We start from the raw sequence: 18,728 nt of genomic DNA, 5'->3' as shown, positions 1-18,728 counted from the left end.
TTCTGAATATACCCCAGAAAGGGACGCACCCAGACTGTTTCTTCTGCCAATTTCCCACCAGCCAAAAGAACAAAAATTTCCTGTTCACGTGCCAAATAAACTATATTACACTCACTTTTCGAACTAGGTGTCACCCCTCCCCCAAATGATCAGGCTCTCCAAGGAGCCAGATTTCTTAACCCAAAGCCGGGAGAAATGTTGATTTTTGTGTGGGGACTCTTCTAGGAATCTCTTGGTAGTGGGATAGTCCTATTGAGGTGGATATCAGGCCTCGAAAATGCTAATTTCTTGAGAAAATAAGCCATCCATTAACCTATCACAGTCCTGTTGTTCTGGACATCACTACTACTTCCTCTACTGCTAAGCCAGCTGCCACCTGGGTCTAGGAGACCAAAAAGAAGGGCCTTTTGGCAGAACGGTGGCTAGTTAGTACCCACATCCCTGTTCTAGCTCAGTGACTGGTGCCAGCCAGTCTGCATTTGCACAGGGAACAGGTACCACATCCCACTGTGCAGGTCCTAGGGAGAGGACCCCCACGAGAGCAGCACGAATGGAAAGGAAAACAGACAATCTCTGGAACAGTTGACAGGAAGAATCGGGCTGGATGGCAGCTTGTCCCTCAGGACTGGGTAGAGAGGGGAAAAGAATGCATGAAGCAAAGCCAGAACAGGCAGATTGTTTATGCCACTCTTGAAGAGACGAGCTAAGCCCTGGGTTTTTCTAAAATTCAATTATCCTCACCCTGCAATTACAGAGCTCCAGTGGGTAAGGGATGGAGTAATGTTACTCTCATTTTCCAAGGAATTTCAAAATAATATTATCTCTTGCAGAATTGCCTTCAGAGCCCTGTCATCTTCATAATAACCCTTTCTATTTGTGTTTCTTGGTTAAATGTGAAGTATTTTTCAGACATGTCATCCATTTGTTTTGTGGGTTTTTTTAATTTTTAGGATTTTTTAAAATTTATTGATTGAGAGAGGAACACTGATTAGTTGGTCTACTTATTTATGCACTCCTTGGTTGATTCTCATATATGCCCTGACTGGGGATTGAACCTGCAACTTTAGCATATCCAGGATGACACTCTAATCAACTGAGCTACCCCGCTAGGGCAATCCATTTGGGATTTTTTTTAAAAAGAACAGTTTAGTGATTTTTAGAGAGAGAGGAAGGGAGAGGGAGAGAGAAACATCAATGTGAGAATGAAACATCCATGAATGCCTCCTGCACACCCCTACCCGGGATCCAGCCCCAAACCCTGGCATGTGCCCAGACCCGGTAATTGAACCAGCAATCTTTTGTTGTACAGGACAATGCCCAACTAACTGAGCCACACTGGTCAGGGCCACTTGAGATTCTTAATCTCATCTCCAAAGGGGCTGTCAGAAATGGTCCAGTCTTTACTACTCCTTCCTGTCCTTGCAATTCTGGGAAAAGGAAAGAAACTCACCAAAGATTAAGTAAAACAAGCATGTTTCTAACACATGGAGCTCTGAAAAGTATGAAGGTCAAATATATATTACAAAGGGTGTGAATATCTTCTGAAAATTGAGGTTCAAAAGCAATCCCATCACTTTTCCAGGTCAGGTGTCAATACTACACACAGGGGAATAAGGCACTTGTCAGAGAGATGGGTGGGAAGGCAGGACAAGACACCCACCACAGGGCCTATCACAGCATTCTCACTTATTTGCAACCAGAGGAAAGGTAGAGCTGCCAAAGTCCACCAAAGCTGATAAGCTATCTGTATTCCATTAGGGGAATACAATTAATTATTAACATAGCTTGAAATCAAAAGGTCTTACTCTCCCTATCCACCCACACACAACTTTCTGTAAGTATGCCCTAAGGCCATCCTTGTCGCTGAGTAATTAGTACTCAGTCTTGCACACCTAGTACCAGGTTTAGGGACCCAATTCTATTTTTTTCTCTACCTATATTAGCTATGCCCCGTTTTCCTCTCATTACCTCACTTCCATTTGTCAAAATTCTAACTCTTCAAAGCCACCTCCCTTCAGAAAGCTTCTAGATTTTTCTGAAGTATTATTTGATCTGCCCTTTCAAATATTTTTTAATGTAACCCACATTAAAAAATAACTTATATGGCAACTCCAGTACAAATAACAACATAGCAAATATTTTTAAAAATTTCTTTAGTATAAGCACTGTACTGATATTTTATATTCTATTTCAATTTTTTAAGCTCTGCTGGAGTAGCTCAATTGGTTGAGCTTCAGCCCATGAACTGAAAAGTCACCAGTTCAATTTCTGGTCAGGGCACATGCCTGGGTTACAGCTCAATCCCCAGTAGGGGGCATGTAGGAGAAGCCAATTTATGTTTTTCACATCAATGTTTCTCTTTCTCCCTCTCCCTCTCCTTTCCTCTCTCTATAAAATGAATAAAAACATTTTTTTTAAAAAAGTGGTAACAGCCCTGCCTGGGTGGCTCAGTTGGTTGGAGTGTCATCCTGTACACCAGAAAGGTTGCAGGTTCGATTTCCAGTGTGGGCACATACCTAGGTTTCGGGTTTGATTCCTGTGGGGGCATGTACAAGAGACAACCACTCCATATTTCTCACATTAATATTTCTCTCTCCCTCCCTTCCTCCCTCCCCCTCTCTTTAAAATCAATAGAAAACATATAATCTGGTGGCGATTAAATAAATAAATAAAAATAAACAAACAGTGGTAACAAATCCTCTAAATACATTTCATGACCCATTTTGGATGATGATCCACAGAATTAAAACATTTTATGTGGCTTATGGTTCTTGTATTTTCCCCTTCAATTTTTTAACTTCTATTCCTAACTTAATTTGTCATCTTTTTAAAAAATATGTATTTTTATTGATTTCAGAGAAGAAGGGAGAGGGAGAGATAGAAACATCGATGATGAGAGAGAATCATTGATTGGCTGCCTCACGCATGCCCCACACTGGGGATCAAGCCCACAACCCAGGCATGTGCCCAGACCCAGAATCAAACCATGACCTCCTGGCCCAAAGGTCAACACTCAACCACTGAGCCACGCCAGCTAGGCCTAATCTGTCTTGATTACCAAATATTTCTGTTTATACATGCATTCCCTGAATATAACATCTTGCACATAACAGATTCTCAATAAATATTTGTTGGATAAAAGAATAGGCTAGCTCACTACGTTTGATGTTGGGCAATATTTAAGAGAAATAAGCACAAAAATCTGACATTTTCAGGACTGCTATTTCCCTCTTGCAAAATACCACACCTACCTGACAAAGGATAAGCAGACAGATTTCCTGTAGCTGAAGGGAGTGAACCAGCCTTGGGAAAAGAAACGAGAAATGAGCCCCCCAGCCTTGAGTGTGTATAGGTCCCTTCATGCTGTCTCAAAGGGTAAGAGATTCCTCTTTTTTGCTGCTGCATAGTATTCCATGGTATAAATGTACTACAGCTTTTTTATCCACTCATCTACTGATGGGCACTTGGGCTGTTTCCAGATCTTGTAAATTGTGCTGCTATGAACATAGGGGTGCATACATTCTTTCTGATTGGTGCTTTGGGTTTCTTAGGATATATTCCTAGAAGTGGGATCACTGAGTCAAATGGCAGTTCCATATTTAATTTTTTGAGGAAACTCCCTACTCTTTTCCATAATGGTTGCACCAGTCTGCATTCCCACCAGCAGTGTACTAGGGTTCCCTTTGTACTGTGGTCTGTGTCAACAAGGTAGGCAACTTGATTCCCAGTGAGGAGACAGAGGAAAGCTAGGTAGTCAGGAATCAGGATCACTGGAAGAGAAATGAAACCAAAAACCCAACTAGGCAGAGTTACTAAGGCACCTCAACTGGGCAGGGAAAGAGGGGTGTGCACGAGAGGCATGAACTTTAAAATGTATGAATGTTGCTAAGGCAGACAGCTTGCAGATAACCAATCATAAGATAGTAAGGCATATAAACCAACCCCAAGGATGGTGCTAAATTCTTTGAAAGGACCAATCAGGAACTAACAAGCATATATACAAAAAAGTGCGTGTGCTTTCTCTTCTCTCTCCCCTGCATGCTAGGTTCTTGGATTGATGACCGGAGATGCATTGCCTGTCGCCCACATGGTTCATGGCCATGTGGGACTCTACACATGGATGAATAGACTTTAACATTCGACTGTAACATGGAAAGAAAGCTCTGGACACTGGCCTGCTCCTGGATCCCAGCTGCACCTTTTCCAGGACTGGCTTCTCTCAATAAAACTTTGGTCGCACTAACCATCTTTGTCTGTGACTTCATTCTTTGATTTTGCAAGACAATGAACTTAGACTCAAAAACCCACATTTTGTTTTCATCAGGATGGAGCAGATCCACTCCCCAACTATCAGGACAGTTTGAGAGGGACTGAAGAGAGAATCCAATGACCAACCAGGTTTTTATGATACTTGCAAGGAGAAAAATGAGCTTTCTATATGTTGACATGACTTAACTAATTTAAGAGGACCAGAGGGAATGTGAAGTTTCTAGTTTACCCAAAATCATGTGAGAGAACCAACAGCCAACACTCTTATCTCTACAAATTCATTCATTTCATCTAAGATACCTAAATTGTTGGTATTTAATTGTTCATAGTATCTATAATAATAAAAGCATAACATGCTAATTAGACCAGACGTCCTTCCAGACGAAGTTGGGGCTGCGAGGGTGCCTGCCGGTGGCCGGAGGGAAGCCCAGGTCCTGGGTGCCAGAGGGAAGCCGGTGCCAGCAGCTGGGGGAAGGCAGGCCTACTCTTGCACAAATTTCATGCATCAGGCCTCTAGTTCCCTTATAATCCTTTTTATTTCTGTAAGATCAGTAGTCCCTCTTTCATTCCAGATATTAGTAATTTGAGTCTTTTGTTTTTTCTTGGCCAATCTAGCTAAAAGTTTGCCCATTTTGTCAGTCTTTCCAGAGAACCAACTTTTGATGTTGATTTTCTCAATTGTATTTCTATTCTCCATTTCATTAATTTCTGCTCTGATCTTCATTAGAAAATATAATTACTTTTCTTCTCACCTTTAAAAGAAAATAGCTGGGAAAAGAATTCCAACTTGACTTTGTAGTTGCATTAAGTCATTTTTTTTTTGTCTTAAGTAACTGTTGTGGTTGATGACAGTCTGTGCTGAAAACTTTTCTTTGCAAGCCATCTTTTTTACATTTTTAAAATCCTCACCTGAGGATGGATATGTTATTGCTTTTAGAGAGAGGAAGGGAGAGAGAAACATCTATCAGTTATCTGGTTGTCTCCTGTACGCACCCGAAACTGGGATCCATCCTGAAACCTAGGTATGTGTTCTGACCCTGACCAGGAATCAAACCCAAAACCTTTTATTGTATGGGATGACACTCCAACCGAGTCACCTGGCCAGGGCTAACATCTAGTTTTTAAGATTCTTTGTCTTTGGTGTTCAAGAGTTTCCTTCCAGCAGACCAAGGAGTGAATGTGCTTTTCTTTATCCTTAGTAAATTTCTTCAGGTAGAAGATTCATATTTGTCTCTAATTCTGGAAAATTCTGTCTTTATGTCTTCCATATTGTGTAGCTCATCCTTCCTATTTTAACTTGCAGGGACTCCTATTAGACAAATGTTGGACCTTCTCATTCTCTCCTCTTCCATTGTTCCTATTTATACCTCTCTATACAATCCAATTGACTTAGCATTTGTTTCTATAGGGCTCCGGGTGCTCACCAATTTGGGCTAATCTTTTTTTATTTTGTTTTAATGTTTTTATTGATTTCAAAGAGAGGAAAGGAGAGGGTGAGATAGAAACATCATAGATCTGCTGCCTTCTGCATGCCCCCTACTAGGGATTGAGCCCGAAACCTGAGCATGTGCCCTGACTAGGAATCAAATCACAACCTCCTGGTGTATGGGACAATGCTCAACCAACTGACCGGCTGGGCTGGGCCAATCTTCACTGTAATTTTTAAAAAATAAGTTTTTATTGATTTCAGAGAGGAAGAGAAACATCAATGATGAGAGAATCATTGATCAGCTGTCTCCTGCATGCCTCCTACTGAGAATAGAGTCCCCAATACAGGCATGTGCCCTGACTAGAATCGAACCCTGACCTCCTGGTTCATAGTTTGAAGCTCAACCACTGATCCACACTAGCCGGGCCATGGTACTTTGAGTTTCCTTGCTGCTGCCCAAGGGACTCTACTCTCTTTCCAACTCCACTCTTTTTCCAGATTTCTCCCCAGCAATCATGCACCTCATAGGGACTGAGGCCACATCTATCCTTACCTGGAAAAAAACCTCAGTACTCCTGCATAACTGTGGGAACGTGTTTTTATCTCCTATTACCATTCTGGCTGTCCCTTTTTATCCTTTGATATTTTCCTTCCTGACTCCTCCCTTCCCTCCCATCTTTTCCTTGTCTCATTTCCCCACAAGTCAGCTACTTAACAAAAACCAACTTTTTCCCTATTTTGGACAACATTTGTCAGTATGGTCAGCTCAGTGTACCATCTTGTCAGAAGTCTCCCTAGTTTACTCATTTGAAAAATATTTTTTTGGCCCCGGTCAGTGTGGCTCAGTTGGTTGGGCATCATCCCATGCATCCAGGGGATGCTGGTTCAATTCCTGGTCTGGGCCTGGGTTTCCAGCTAGGTCCCTGGTGGGGGGCATGCTAGAGGTGGATGATCCATGTTTCACTCTTGCATTGATATTTCTCTCTCTAAAAATCAATTTTTAAAAATCTTAAAATATATACATATAGTTTTTATTTTTAAAGCAGTTTTGAGTTCACAGCAAAACTACGCAGAAATTAGAGATTTCTCATATATAGCCAGCCTCCCCCCTCCCCCCCCCCCCCACTAACAAAACCACCACAGAGTGGTACATTTTGTTACAACTGATGAGCTAACAAAACCACACAGAGTGGTACATTTGTTACAACTGATGAACATCCATTGACATATCATAACCACCCAAAGTCTATAGTGTTTGGACAAATGTATGGCATGTATCCGCCATCATAATGTCAGACAGAATAGTTTCCTTGCCCTAAAAATCCTGTGATCTGCCTATTCATCCCTCCCTCTTCCTAACCGCCCCTCCATCTTTTTACCATCAGCGTGGTTTTTGCCTTTTCCAGAATGTTATATTGTTGAAATACAGTACTGAGTCTTTTCAAATTGGCTTTCCTCATTTAGTAATGTGTGATTAAGTTTCCTCCAGGTATTTTCATGGCCTGATAGCTCATTTCTTTTTAGCACTGAATATTTCTTTGTCTGGATGTACCACAGTTTGTTTTTCCTTTCACTTACTCAGGGACATCTTAGTTGCTTCCAAGTTTTGGCAATTAAAAAGCTGCTATAAACATCTGTATGCAGGTTTTAGCTTGGACATAAGTTTCAACTCATTTGAGTAAAATTCCAAGAAGTGTGATTGTTGAATCATATGGCAAGAATATGTTTAGTCTTGTTAGAAACTGCCAAACTTTCTTTTAAAGTGGCTGTACCATTTTGCATTCCCACCAGCAATGAACAGGGAGTTCCTGTTGCTCCACATCCTCACTAGTATTTGATGTTGTCAGTATTTGGGGTTTTGGCCATTCTAATATGTGTGTGGTGGTATCTCCTTTAAATTTGTAATTCTCTAATGACATTTGATGTCAAGCATCTTTTCATATGTTTATTTGCTAACTGTGTATCTTCTTTGGTGTGAGAGGCAGTTGACAAAAACATCTGTCTGTTGAGGTCATTTGCCCAGTTTTTAAAAAGGTTTCCTTATTACTGAGCTGTTATTTTTTAATCCTTATCCAAGAATGTCTATTGATTTTAGAGAGGAAGGGAGAGAGAAACATCGATTGGCTGCCTCCACCACACACCCCCAACCAGGAATCAAATCCACAACCAAGACATGTGCCCTGACTGGGAATTGAACCTGCAACCTTTTGGCATATGGGACAATGTTCCAATCAACTGAACCACCCTGGCCAGGCAAAAACCATGTTGATGGTAAAAAGATGGAGGGGTGGTTAGGAAGAGGGAGGGATGAATAGGCAGATCACAGGATTTTTAGGGCAAGGAAACTATTCTGTCTGACATTATGATGGCGGATACATGCCATACATTTGTCCAAACCCTTAGAATGTTGCCGGAGTCCATTCATTGTCTTCACTAGCTAAGTTTAAACAGAGACCCCCAAAAGCTAGTAACCTTTGAAGTCCTAGCAAAGGTCAGAACTGCACCACCCAGTTAATCTAGGAACCACCCAGTTAATTTAGGTGATAATAGCTGAAGCATCCCCACCTTAGTTTCCTTAATTCCCATTTATTATTATGTAAATCCTTGCTGATGGGCTAGTCTGCCTGTTAATGGGGTCACCTGCCTAAGGGCTATGCTATGAGTGCATCCCAGATCAATAAAAGCTTGGTGAGACCTAAGCACAGAGAGGAAGTCTTTCGGGACTTGCCCGCCTGGTCCCCCAATATTGCAAAATTATCTCGTGTCTTTTTCTTTCATTTGTTGTGCGGCTCCACTTTCAGATACCGAACCCTACTCCACGCAGAACGTGGAGGGAGTGTTACTCGACAGAATGTGAAACACTAAGCATTATTATTGTGGGTTGTTTTTTTTAATTTTTTAAAATTGATTTTTAGAGAGAGAGGGAAAGAAAGAAACATCAGTGTGATAGCATAATAGTGAAACATCAATCGGTCACCCCTGAATGCCCTGCACTGGAGTCAAGCACAAAACCTGAGCATGTGCCCTGACTAGGAACCGAATCAGCAACCTCCCAGTGCATGGGACAACACCCAACAGAGCCACTCCAGCCAGGATTTATTGAGTTTTAAGAACTCTCTGTATATTTTGGATAAGAGTGTTATCAGATATATTTTTTGCAAATATTTTCACCCAGTCTGTGGCTTATCTTTTCATTCTCTTGATTTTCCTAATTATTTAAAGAAAGAATTAAGTATAGACAGGAAGTCACCTAAGAAACTCAGATATAGAGCCACAAAGAGAGAGAGTAGGGACTTTCTCAATCACTAAAAAATTTTCAGGCACAAATTTTACTGTTTTCAATATAAAGAGCTAGTCATTTGGAAAACATCTTCCCAGCCCCGGCTAGATAGCTCAGTTGGTTAGAGAATCGTCCTGATACACCAAGGTTGTCAGTTTGATCCCAGGTCAGGGCACATACAGGAGTCATTTAATGAATGCATGAATAAGTGGAACAACAAATTAATGTTTCTCTCTCTCTCTTAAATTAATAAAAAAAGAAAATGTCTTCCTTTTTTACACCATTCAACAAAATGCTGCCCAAGTAAGCAGGGACTGTAGCACTTTATAGAAATTAGGTTCTTTCTAGAATGAGTTCAAAAAGCACTGCATCATTTAAAAACATAATTTCTAAATAAATAGAAAGGGATGTAGTGATGCAACAAGCAACCAGGGTGCTTTGGGAAGGTATTTTTAAGGATTATAGACACTGCGAAGACCATGCAGAAAAGGGAAAGCATTATAAAATGGGGAGGGGCTGGGCCAGTGTGGCTCAGTGGTTGAGTGTCTAGCTATGAACCTGGAGGTCACCGTTTAATTCCCAGTCAGGGCACATGCCCAGGTTGTGAGTTTGGTCCCCAGGAGGCAGCTGATCAATGATTCTCTCTCATCACTGATGATTCTATCTTTGTCTCCATCTTCTTTCCTCTCTGAAATCAATAAAAATATGTTAAAAAAAAGAAAAAAGAAAAGGCGGAAGGGAGCTGGCTCTCACACAGACTAATAAAAATTGTCTGAGGGGAAAAGAGATTCAAAAAACAAGACAAACTCTAGCCGGTTTGGCTCAGTGGAGAGAGCATTGGCCTGTGTTCGATTATGGTCAAGGGCAGGCACATTGGTTGCAGGCTTGATCCCTGGCCTGGTCAGGGGCCGTGAGGGAGGCAGCCAATTGATGTCTCCCTCTAACATAGATGTTTCTCTGTCTCTCCCCTTCCCTTCCACTCTCTCTAAAAATCATTGGAAAAATATCCTCGGGTGAGGATTAACAACAACAACAAAAAAGACAAAACACACACCTACACACAAGTGCTTTATTTGTCCCAGAAGTAAGACCGTTAGTGTCTCTTCCAAGAAATCTTACTACCCAGGTCTCAGTGAGATTACCTGGCTCCTAATATTAGAGCTGTACCTTGAATGGCGAGCAATAAGTTAACAATTCTAACAAGTGTTGTGGTTCTCTGAAGGAAAAAACAATATGAATATACTGACAACATTACTTCAAACACAACTATACATTTATACAAATTTGTTTTCTTTTCCCACGTGGTGACCCAATCATTTCATATTAAGACCAGAAAACAAAGCAAGAAAACCAGGAATAAAAAGTGAAGAAATTTTGTATTATATTCTAGTATTTTTTTATTATATAAGAGAAAGTAAGTATTAAGAAATCTAACTTCCAAAGAGAAACTCAAAATGCTTTTAAAGAGAATCAGAAAAATGACAGAGCTAGTGCTCCAATTTGTTTGATTCAGTGGTTTCAAAGTTCCAGGTCTTCCCCTGGCCTTGTGAGCCGCACTCCACGTGAACCCAGAGTGCATGAGGACCACCATCCCAGGGCTCCTCGACCTTTGCTCTGGGACAAACTGACAATTTGCTTGGTTTTCTTCTTGTAATGAGTTTTAAGCTAAAATTTCTCTTCTTACACATTGTCATATAAAATGGAAATTCCTGCTTCACCCCCTCCTGTCATCACAGCAAAAAAATAATACAAATTTGAAAAGATTAACTAAAACTGGCTTTTAAAACTCAGTTAAAGCAAGATAAGACTGAAGAGACTGGAAAATTTTTAAACGGGGAAAATAAACACAAAAAACAGAGCTTCCCCAAAACACTGAAACCCTCAGGCGTGGTGACAACTTTCTAAACTGAAATGTCTGGACTTTGGCAGAAGTGTTATGTTTTCCAAAGCCAACTTCTAGAAATCTTAACCTAGATTCAGAAAAATTCCTAACTAAATGAGCCAACAGCCAGGAAAAGGTTACTGAGCACGGAAAATGAGTGATTCCATTCACAAACATATATCAGCAGAAAAGAAGGCCACAACCTGGGAGAAAGGTTCAAGAAAAACTCACACCCCATCACAATCTTCCTTGATGTTGAATTTCACCTGTTTGGATTCTTAATTTAAAAAATGAAACTTACTAAAACTGAAATATACAGAAAAAATTTATCTGGCCTCTCTCAGAAGGCCAAGTGAGAGCTAAACACCCCTTTCAACGCCAGCTTAAGTCATAGTATCATAAACTCAAATCCCAGAGATTAGGTCAGCCAAGCGCCTGACTATACCACCAGCTAGTTTACTACGTGTCTTTCACACTTGCTAGCAGTAGCAATATCTTGAAAAACTTGGCCTCACAGGCCTTTATATTACCTTTCCCAGTTGCCCAAATAAAGTAACTCTCTACTTTAAGGAACCTGCAATGACTTCACTCATTATCACTTTTGGTGCTAGAAATGGGAACTGCTTAGTAAGCAGAGCTTCTAGGTGTAATTGCTACTTCTGCAGGTTTCTATAGCTCCTGTTGGCTTTGCAGGCTTTTTAAGATTCCCCCATATTTACCCACTCCATCTAAGGCTCAGCGGTTCTCAACCTGTGGGTCGCGGCCCCTGAAAATACATCCTACATATCAGATACTTACATTACGATTCATAACAATAACAAAATTACAGTTATGAAGTAGCAACGAAAATAATTTTATGGTTGGGGGTCACCACAACATGAGGAACTGTATTAAAGGGTCACGGCATTAGGAAGGTTGAGAACCATGGACGCAGTAGCAGTTATCACCCCAATTTGTTTTACAAAGGCAACATGGCAATTTCCAGCTGATACTTAGAATGGAACTTGCTTCTTGGTAATACCAGGTTTAAAATAGAAAAAAACAGGAAAGAAGGTATCTTATTCTACTGGGTTGGCGAAAGGGAAAACAGCAACACAAAAATCCTTTCAGTCTATTGATCCTACATGAGTCACAGCCGAGTTCTGAAGTCTAATAATTCCTCTAATCAGCTTATATCCTGGTTGTCCAGTCACAGGAAGAACAGGTTCTCGCAGAGCTGGATGGCTGGTTCATGATGCAAGACTTGACCTGACAGGAAAGCTAGCTTGTGGGCATACTTGCAAGGAGCTGGAACTCTGATGGTACCAGGCCAATTCCAGTACATGTGGCACAGTTTGAAAGTCAACCTGCAGCCCAAGAAAAAAATACTATCCTTATTACTTTCCACCTTCATTCTGGGATGTGATTATGTGCTTATGGGTGTATACTTTCCAGCAAACTGGGGAACTAAGGAATATATTATGTATCTTTAAAAAAATTTTTTTTTACATGAGCCAACTTTTGGGAATCAGTTTTTAAACTGAATTTTTAAAATTGATTTTATAGAGAGAGATACATCTATTTGCTGTTCCATTTATTTATGCATTCACTGGTTGATTCTTGTTATGTGCCCTGATCAAACCTGCAACCTTGGTGTATTAGGACGATGTTCTAACCAATTGAACTACCCAGCCAGGGCTGGGAATCATTATTTTAAGTGGAATTGTTTCTATTTCCACCATTTGTAAGTCAAGAGGACATGGTGAATTTCCTCACGTTAGGTGCCCCTGTTTTTATATCAAAACAAGAAAAACAAGGATAATTTTTTTTTGATGCAGAAGTTTAAGTACTCCAGCAAAATATTTATATAATCTGAGCTTAAGGGTTTGGGATATCAATTAGCTGCACCTCATTAATCATCAAAGAGCAGTTTAAAAGATATAAATGCCTCAGACTGCTTAGGGGTGAAGCCCAGGCATCAGTATTTTTTAAGCTCTTCAAGTAAATCTAATGAACAACAGGATTACCAACCACTCCTCAAAAAGATACCATTATCATGAAAGACATGAAGAAACTCAAGGGGTAAATATTACTGGGGCTGGGCAATGACTTTACCTTAGCTAGCCAGTCAGAGTGAGAAAGAGTAAGTTACTGGTCAGCTCACCTCTGCATATGATCAGGGCTCAGGTTTGCAGTGTTGAGAACACACACATAATGTGTAGGAATGCCACAACCCTGCCGGACATGATGGGCAAGAAGGTAGAAGTCCACCCTAGTAAGGAAAAAAGACAAAGCAATGATATAGTTAGATTTGACCAAACAGATGAAAAAGATCTTGGAGCTCATTCTAGCTCCTGCACCTAAGGCTTAGAGGTCAAATAACTGGTTCAAGGACACACAGGGACCAAACCATAATTAGAACTTGTGTTTCCTGACTCAACAGCCTATTCAAGAATTGTGGTAGAAACTAGCATTCTGTGTGCAGAACATTAAGCATGCATGATCTTTTTTATAAAAATAAAAATCTTTTTGTTGAAAATATTACATACTGGTATGTCCCCCTTTTCCCCAAAGCATGCATGATCTTAAGAAAAGAATGTATGTTCAATAGTTTATACCTAAGAGGTAAAAACTTTATTGTTGGTTTGTTTTTTTCTAATAGTTTTTTAAAGCTTTATTTTTTTAAAAGATGAAAACATGTATTTAGCATTTTTTTCTAATTACAGTTTACATTCAGTATTATTTTGTATTAGTTTCAGATGTACAGCATAGTAGACAGTCATATACTTTACAAAGTGTTCCCCCTGATATTTCCAGTATCCACCTGGCCCCATACAAAGTTACTATAATAATATTGACTACATTTCTTATGCTGTACTTTACATCCCCATTAAATCTTTATTTTTTTAACAGTAAAATCTGAGGATTCCATTCCACATCTTCCCAGGCAACCTACCCATTCCAATACCCAGGGAATGGACAACTTCTGCAACATATTCTTGCTGAAATGTCATTTTTTGTCCACTTACCACTCACAGGCTGTGATTGTATGATCCACCACAGTCCCAGGGGAGGGAGTTGCAAAGTGCTCGGTAGCAGCCAGGTACAGATTGGTGCTGATTTTCTTCTGAACTACAAATACCACCATCTTGGGCTGATAATTCTCAAAAGCCTCAAAACACTTCTGCAGCTGAGGAATCTCATAATTGGCAACTGTCTTTAGCTGGCCGTCAGACACCCCATCCCGGTACACCACAATCTTCTCTGGGAGACAGTGGTTCACCTGAAATGACACCTACTGAGATTAGAGTGGAGCCCTGAGACTAATGACCAGGCAGAGAGAGGCTTGCTCAGTGCACAGCCTGGAGACGCAGCAGTCATTTCTACACTTCCACTGGGTAGTAAACAGGTCTGGTACAGAAAAGGCATTACAAAATACAAAAACAAAATAAGCGCACATGCATAAGGCTCATACTCAAACAGTGTGAATAACGTTAGAAGGAAGGAAGGAAAATTTGGGGCTGAGTCAATCTCCTACTACACTAATTACTGTTTAGGCTAAGAACAAGGTGAGCTGTTACAGAAATTCCAACATAGACCACACATCCTACAGATCCACCATCCTCACATTTTTATGTACCAGCAACATCCAAAGTTGCTAAAGCGAAAGGGTCCTTTGCTAAATATCACCCTACAATCAGTTATAATGTGAAACATTTTTACTATAACTAAGTAATTAGCAAAAAGTCATGGTAAATTGTCCATGGATCCAAATAAAATTAAATGCTGGCTTAAATAGTTTGAAGAATTTTTTTCCATTTAAAGAATATAATTATGTTCCAGTCATGTCTGACTTTAACAGTTCAAAAGAACAGGCTGTTCCATTCTAAACTAGGAGTTCTCTGAGAAGTACTTTAGTTTAATTCAGTTAGTAAGTGACAGTTTGATTCTGAGTGTGGTTCATTCTAGGATTTTGTTCACAATTCCCATCAAAAACCTAAATTATCACCCTGCAGGTGTGGCTCAGTGGTTGAGCAACGACCTATGAACCAGGAGGTCACGGTTCGATTCCCCATCAGGGCACAGGCCTGGGTTGTGGGCTCAGTCCTCAGTGTGGGGAGTGCAGGAGGCAGCTGATCAATGATTCTCTCTCATCACTAATGTTTTTATCTCTCCCTCTTCCTTTCTCTCTGAAATCAATAAAAATATACTTAAAAATAAACAAAAAACCCTAAATTATCACTGAATTAAATAGGTACATACTATACATTCTTTATAGGTTGCTCTACATGAAAATTTACAATTTCAATGACCCCTTTTAAACATAATCACCTAGAACCTTGTTAGAGCCTAAATTCAGATTTCAAATATTTTATGAATGTTCTTTTTTCCTGAGCCACCACAAGTACTACATTTACAAACATGTAATTCATCTTCATATTCCAAGACTGGAATTACTGCCCCAGTCAGTAGCACTTTTTTTGTGTGTGTGCTGCTTTTGGCCATCTAGCATCTAGTCCACCTTTTGGGGGAAGAGGATTTAGTTTCCTTCTGCCTCCAAATATGACAGTCGGTAGGACTATTAATCAAGGTGCCTTCCCCTAATCAAATCCAGGCTTCTCAGCATTATTGACAAGTAGGACTGGCTAATTCTTTGTTGTTGGGGCTGACAATATAGGATACTTAGCAGCATTCCTGACCTCTACCCTCTAGATGCCAGTAGCAATCTCCCCAGTTATAACCCAAAATGTCACTGCACTAACCAAAGGACACAGAGAGGATTCAAGCCATGCCAACAGAACACTCCTCCCTTGCTCTGAGTCTTGAGTAGAGACTGAAAATCACTTGCTCCTTCCATGGCAATACCTCTTCAGGTCCTTGCTTCTGGAACTCTAGGAGCTACCTGGCTCCTGTCTATTTCCCACCATGATGCTCAACCTTCTCACCAGTCCTCTGAGATTCCCCATGATCTTACCAATTACGTGAAAATTAGCACATTTCTGTGACTTCCCCAAAACCCCTGAGACACTGTGTTAATAGGTGGCTATCATAGGCACTTAGATCTGGAAAAAGCCCTCATGTCACAGATGAGGAGAGAGACAGGAAGTACACTGGATCTGGGGCCAGCTGACTTGGGACTGAGTCTGACTCTACTGCTGTTCAGCTATGTGTTTCCTTAGTTGAAAAATGGAGATAAATGACTACCTTCTTCTTGGGGTTGTTAAAAGAGATGAAGTAAAAGCTAATCTAATAAAAGAGAAACATGCAAATTGACCATATGTTTGCTACACCCCCAAACCACGCCCACCAGCCAATCAGGGTGACTATATGCAAATTAACCCAACCAAGATGGCGGCCGGCAGCCACGGAGCTGGAGCAAGCAGAAGGCTTGGTTGCCCTGGCGATGGAGGAAGCCAAGCTTCCTGCCTGCCCTGGCGGGCTGTGGCCTCCGCTAAAGGCAACAAAGTTTCAATTATAGAAGATAAATAAATCCCAGATACCTGCTTCCAGCCAGCCTCCACTGGGAGCTTGGGTGGCTGGGGGCTGTGGCCAGCCTGCAAACAGCCATCAGCCACTCACCCAGGCTGGCCAGGCACCTCAGCAGGAACCCCCTCCCTGAAGGGGGTGTGGCCAACCTGAAAACGGACCTCAGCCTCTCACCCAGGCTGGCCAGGCACTCCAGCAGAGACCCCCACCCTGAAGGGGGTATGGCCAGTCTGAAAACGGCCCTCAGCCCCTAACCCAGGCTGGCCAGGCACCTCAGCAGGACCCCCACCCTGATCCGGGACACCCTTCAGGGCAAACCAGCCAGCCCCCACCCATGCACCAGGCATATAATAAAAGGGTAATATGCAAATTGACCCTAACAGCAGAACAACTGGGAATGACTGGTCACTATGACACACACTGACCACCAGGGGGCAGACGCTCAATGCAGGAGCTGCCCCCTGGTGGTCAGTGCACTCCCATAGGGGAAGCTCTGCTCAGCCACAAGCCAGGCTGGAGGCTGTCAGCACAGCAGTGATGGCGGGAGCCTCTCCCGCCTCCTCAGCAACGCTAAGGATGACCGACTGCAGCTTAGGCCTGGTCCCCGCTGGCAAAGTGGACATCCCCCGAGTGCTCCTGGGCTGCCAGAGGGATGTCTGACTGCCAACTTAGGCCCGGTCCCCCGGGGAGCGGGCCTAAGCCAGCAGGTTGACATCCCCCGAGGGGTCCCAGACTGCGAGAGGGCACAGGCTGGGCTGAGGGACCCCCCTCGAGTGCACAAATTTTTGTGCACCGGGCCTCTAGTAATAAATATAATAATAAATAACATAAACTGATGGACAAAAACAGATCCAGAGACAGAGAAGCACGGATCAGACCATCTAACCTCAGAGGGAAGGCAGGGGAGGGTGTGAGGGAGGGGGAGAGATCAACCAAAGGACTTGTATGCATGCATATAATCATAACCAATGGACATAGACACTAGGGGGGTGAGGGCATGAGTGGGGGGGTGAGGGAGGCAATGGGGGGATAAGGACACATATGTAATACCTTAATCAATACAGAAAAAAAATTAAAATAAAAAAAAATACAGGTTCCAGAAAAAATATATATACAGGATGGGGCAAAAGCAGGTTTATAGTCGTTAATATAGAAAATAATACACTAATTAATAAATAATAACACAACAATAAACTGTTCCACATATTCACAACTGTAAACCTACTTTTGCCCCACCCTGCATATGTATGTATCTTAAAAGCTATATACAAAAGTTGAGACTGATCTACATCAAGGAAATACAGATATTATGAAGTACAGAAAAGGGACAAAACAAGATGAGTGGAGTGAAAAATAGAATCAAATTCATTTGAAGTATTCACTGATATTACCTCTTTCTTTAAAATTTGCTAACCAACCCCTGAATGTGATTCACTATACTTTGCCCTATGTAAGCTTCCAGTAGAAGTGAAAGACATGATTCCTGCTATCAAGGAACTTAAAAAACCTAACAACAGTCAACAAATGTAAGTGCTCCAGGTCATCTGGTCTATTCTTCTCGCTTCATAAACGATAATAAAACTATGTTCTAAGGAGGGGTCAGGATATATGACAAATCACAATATTAACACATAGATGTTAAATGTACTGTATGTTAAACCAGTACATAAAACAATAAATTAATGAGTTCCTTGAAAGCAGGACTATGCTTGTTTGACTTGGTATCCCTAGCTCTGAATACAATGGCAAAGGTCAAGCAGAAAATAAGTATCTGCTGAAAATCTGAGATGTCCTTTTATGGGTGCCTCAATTTGTTCATAGAACACACCTAATGCCCACTAGTTATGAGCCATTGTGCTAGTCTCATAAAATTAGAAAATTACTTTGAGACCATCAAATATTCATGGAACTCAAAGTAGAACTGGGAGACAGACATATAAAGCAAATGCTCTCAATACATTATCATAATGAGGATAAGCAAAATGTTGTGAGAACAGAGAAGTATAAGACATTTATTTGTTCTCTGGAGGGAGACGTGAACATTATGCCTCAGGAAAAGACATGATGAAAGAATTAGCAGAAAATTCAGTCAGCAAAGAAGGGTAAAAGGATCCAGGTAGAGCATGAGCAAAGGCTTAGATTGTGGCTGGACAAGGGTTAAGTAAATGACTTAAGATTACTCTGGCAATGATCTACAAAAACAGATTGAAGAGGATTAAGAATCAGTATTAGGAGATGACTTTCAGTTCAGGATATTAAAAAAATACAGAAAACCTCCATTCCCATGATAACACCACAAAATAACATAAAAATCACACATATATGTGGGACTATCAAAGACCAGCAGATACAGAAAGCCTTGATAAACTGACGTCCAGAGAGGGGAGCCTTCACAGGTGAGT

At 41.2% G+C, this 18,728-nt stretch overlaps 1 protein-coding gene across 2 annotated transcripts in view; it reads right to left on the bottom strand.

Annotated features, from left to right (window-relative positions):
* Nucleotides 1–11,729: 11,729 nt before the first annotated feature.
* The window catches only part of PIWIL2 (piwi like RNA-mediated gene silencing 2), a 58,503-nt gene continuing 51,504 nt past the window's right edge, over nt 11,730–18,728 (bottom strand). The window contains exons 20-22 of one of the 2 annotated variants that reach the window (XM_006100727.2): nt 13,869–14,122; nt 13,004–13,111; nt 11,730–12,206 (exon numbers count right to left, since the gene is read on the bottom strand). In XM_006100727.2, the coding sequence (XP_006100789.1) occupies nt 12,050–12,206; nt 13,004–13,111; nt 13,869–14,122 (519 nt within the window). In that variant the 3' untranslated portion in view covers nt 11,730–12,049. The remainder of the gene's footprint in view (nt 12,207–13,003; nt 13,112–13,868; nt 14,123–18,728) is intronic. The other variant, XM_023764321.1, reaches the window with a different exon arrangement.

This window comes from Myotis lucifugus, unplaced genomic scaffold (genome assembly GCF_000147115.1).
Source record: "Myotis lucifugus unplaced genomic scaffold, Myoluc2.0 scaffold_328, whole genome shotgun sequence".
Classification (NCBI taxonomy): Eukaryota; Metazoa; Chordata; class Mammalia; order Chiroptera; family Vespertilionidae; genus Myotis; species Myotis lucifugus.
This window is presented reverse-complemented; position numbering and strand designations above follow the sequence as displayed.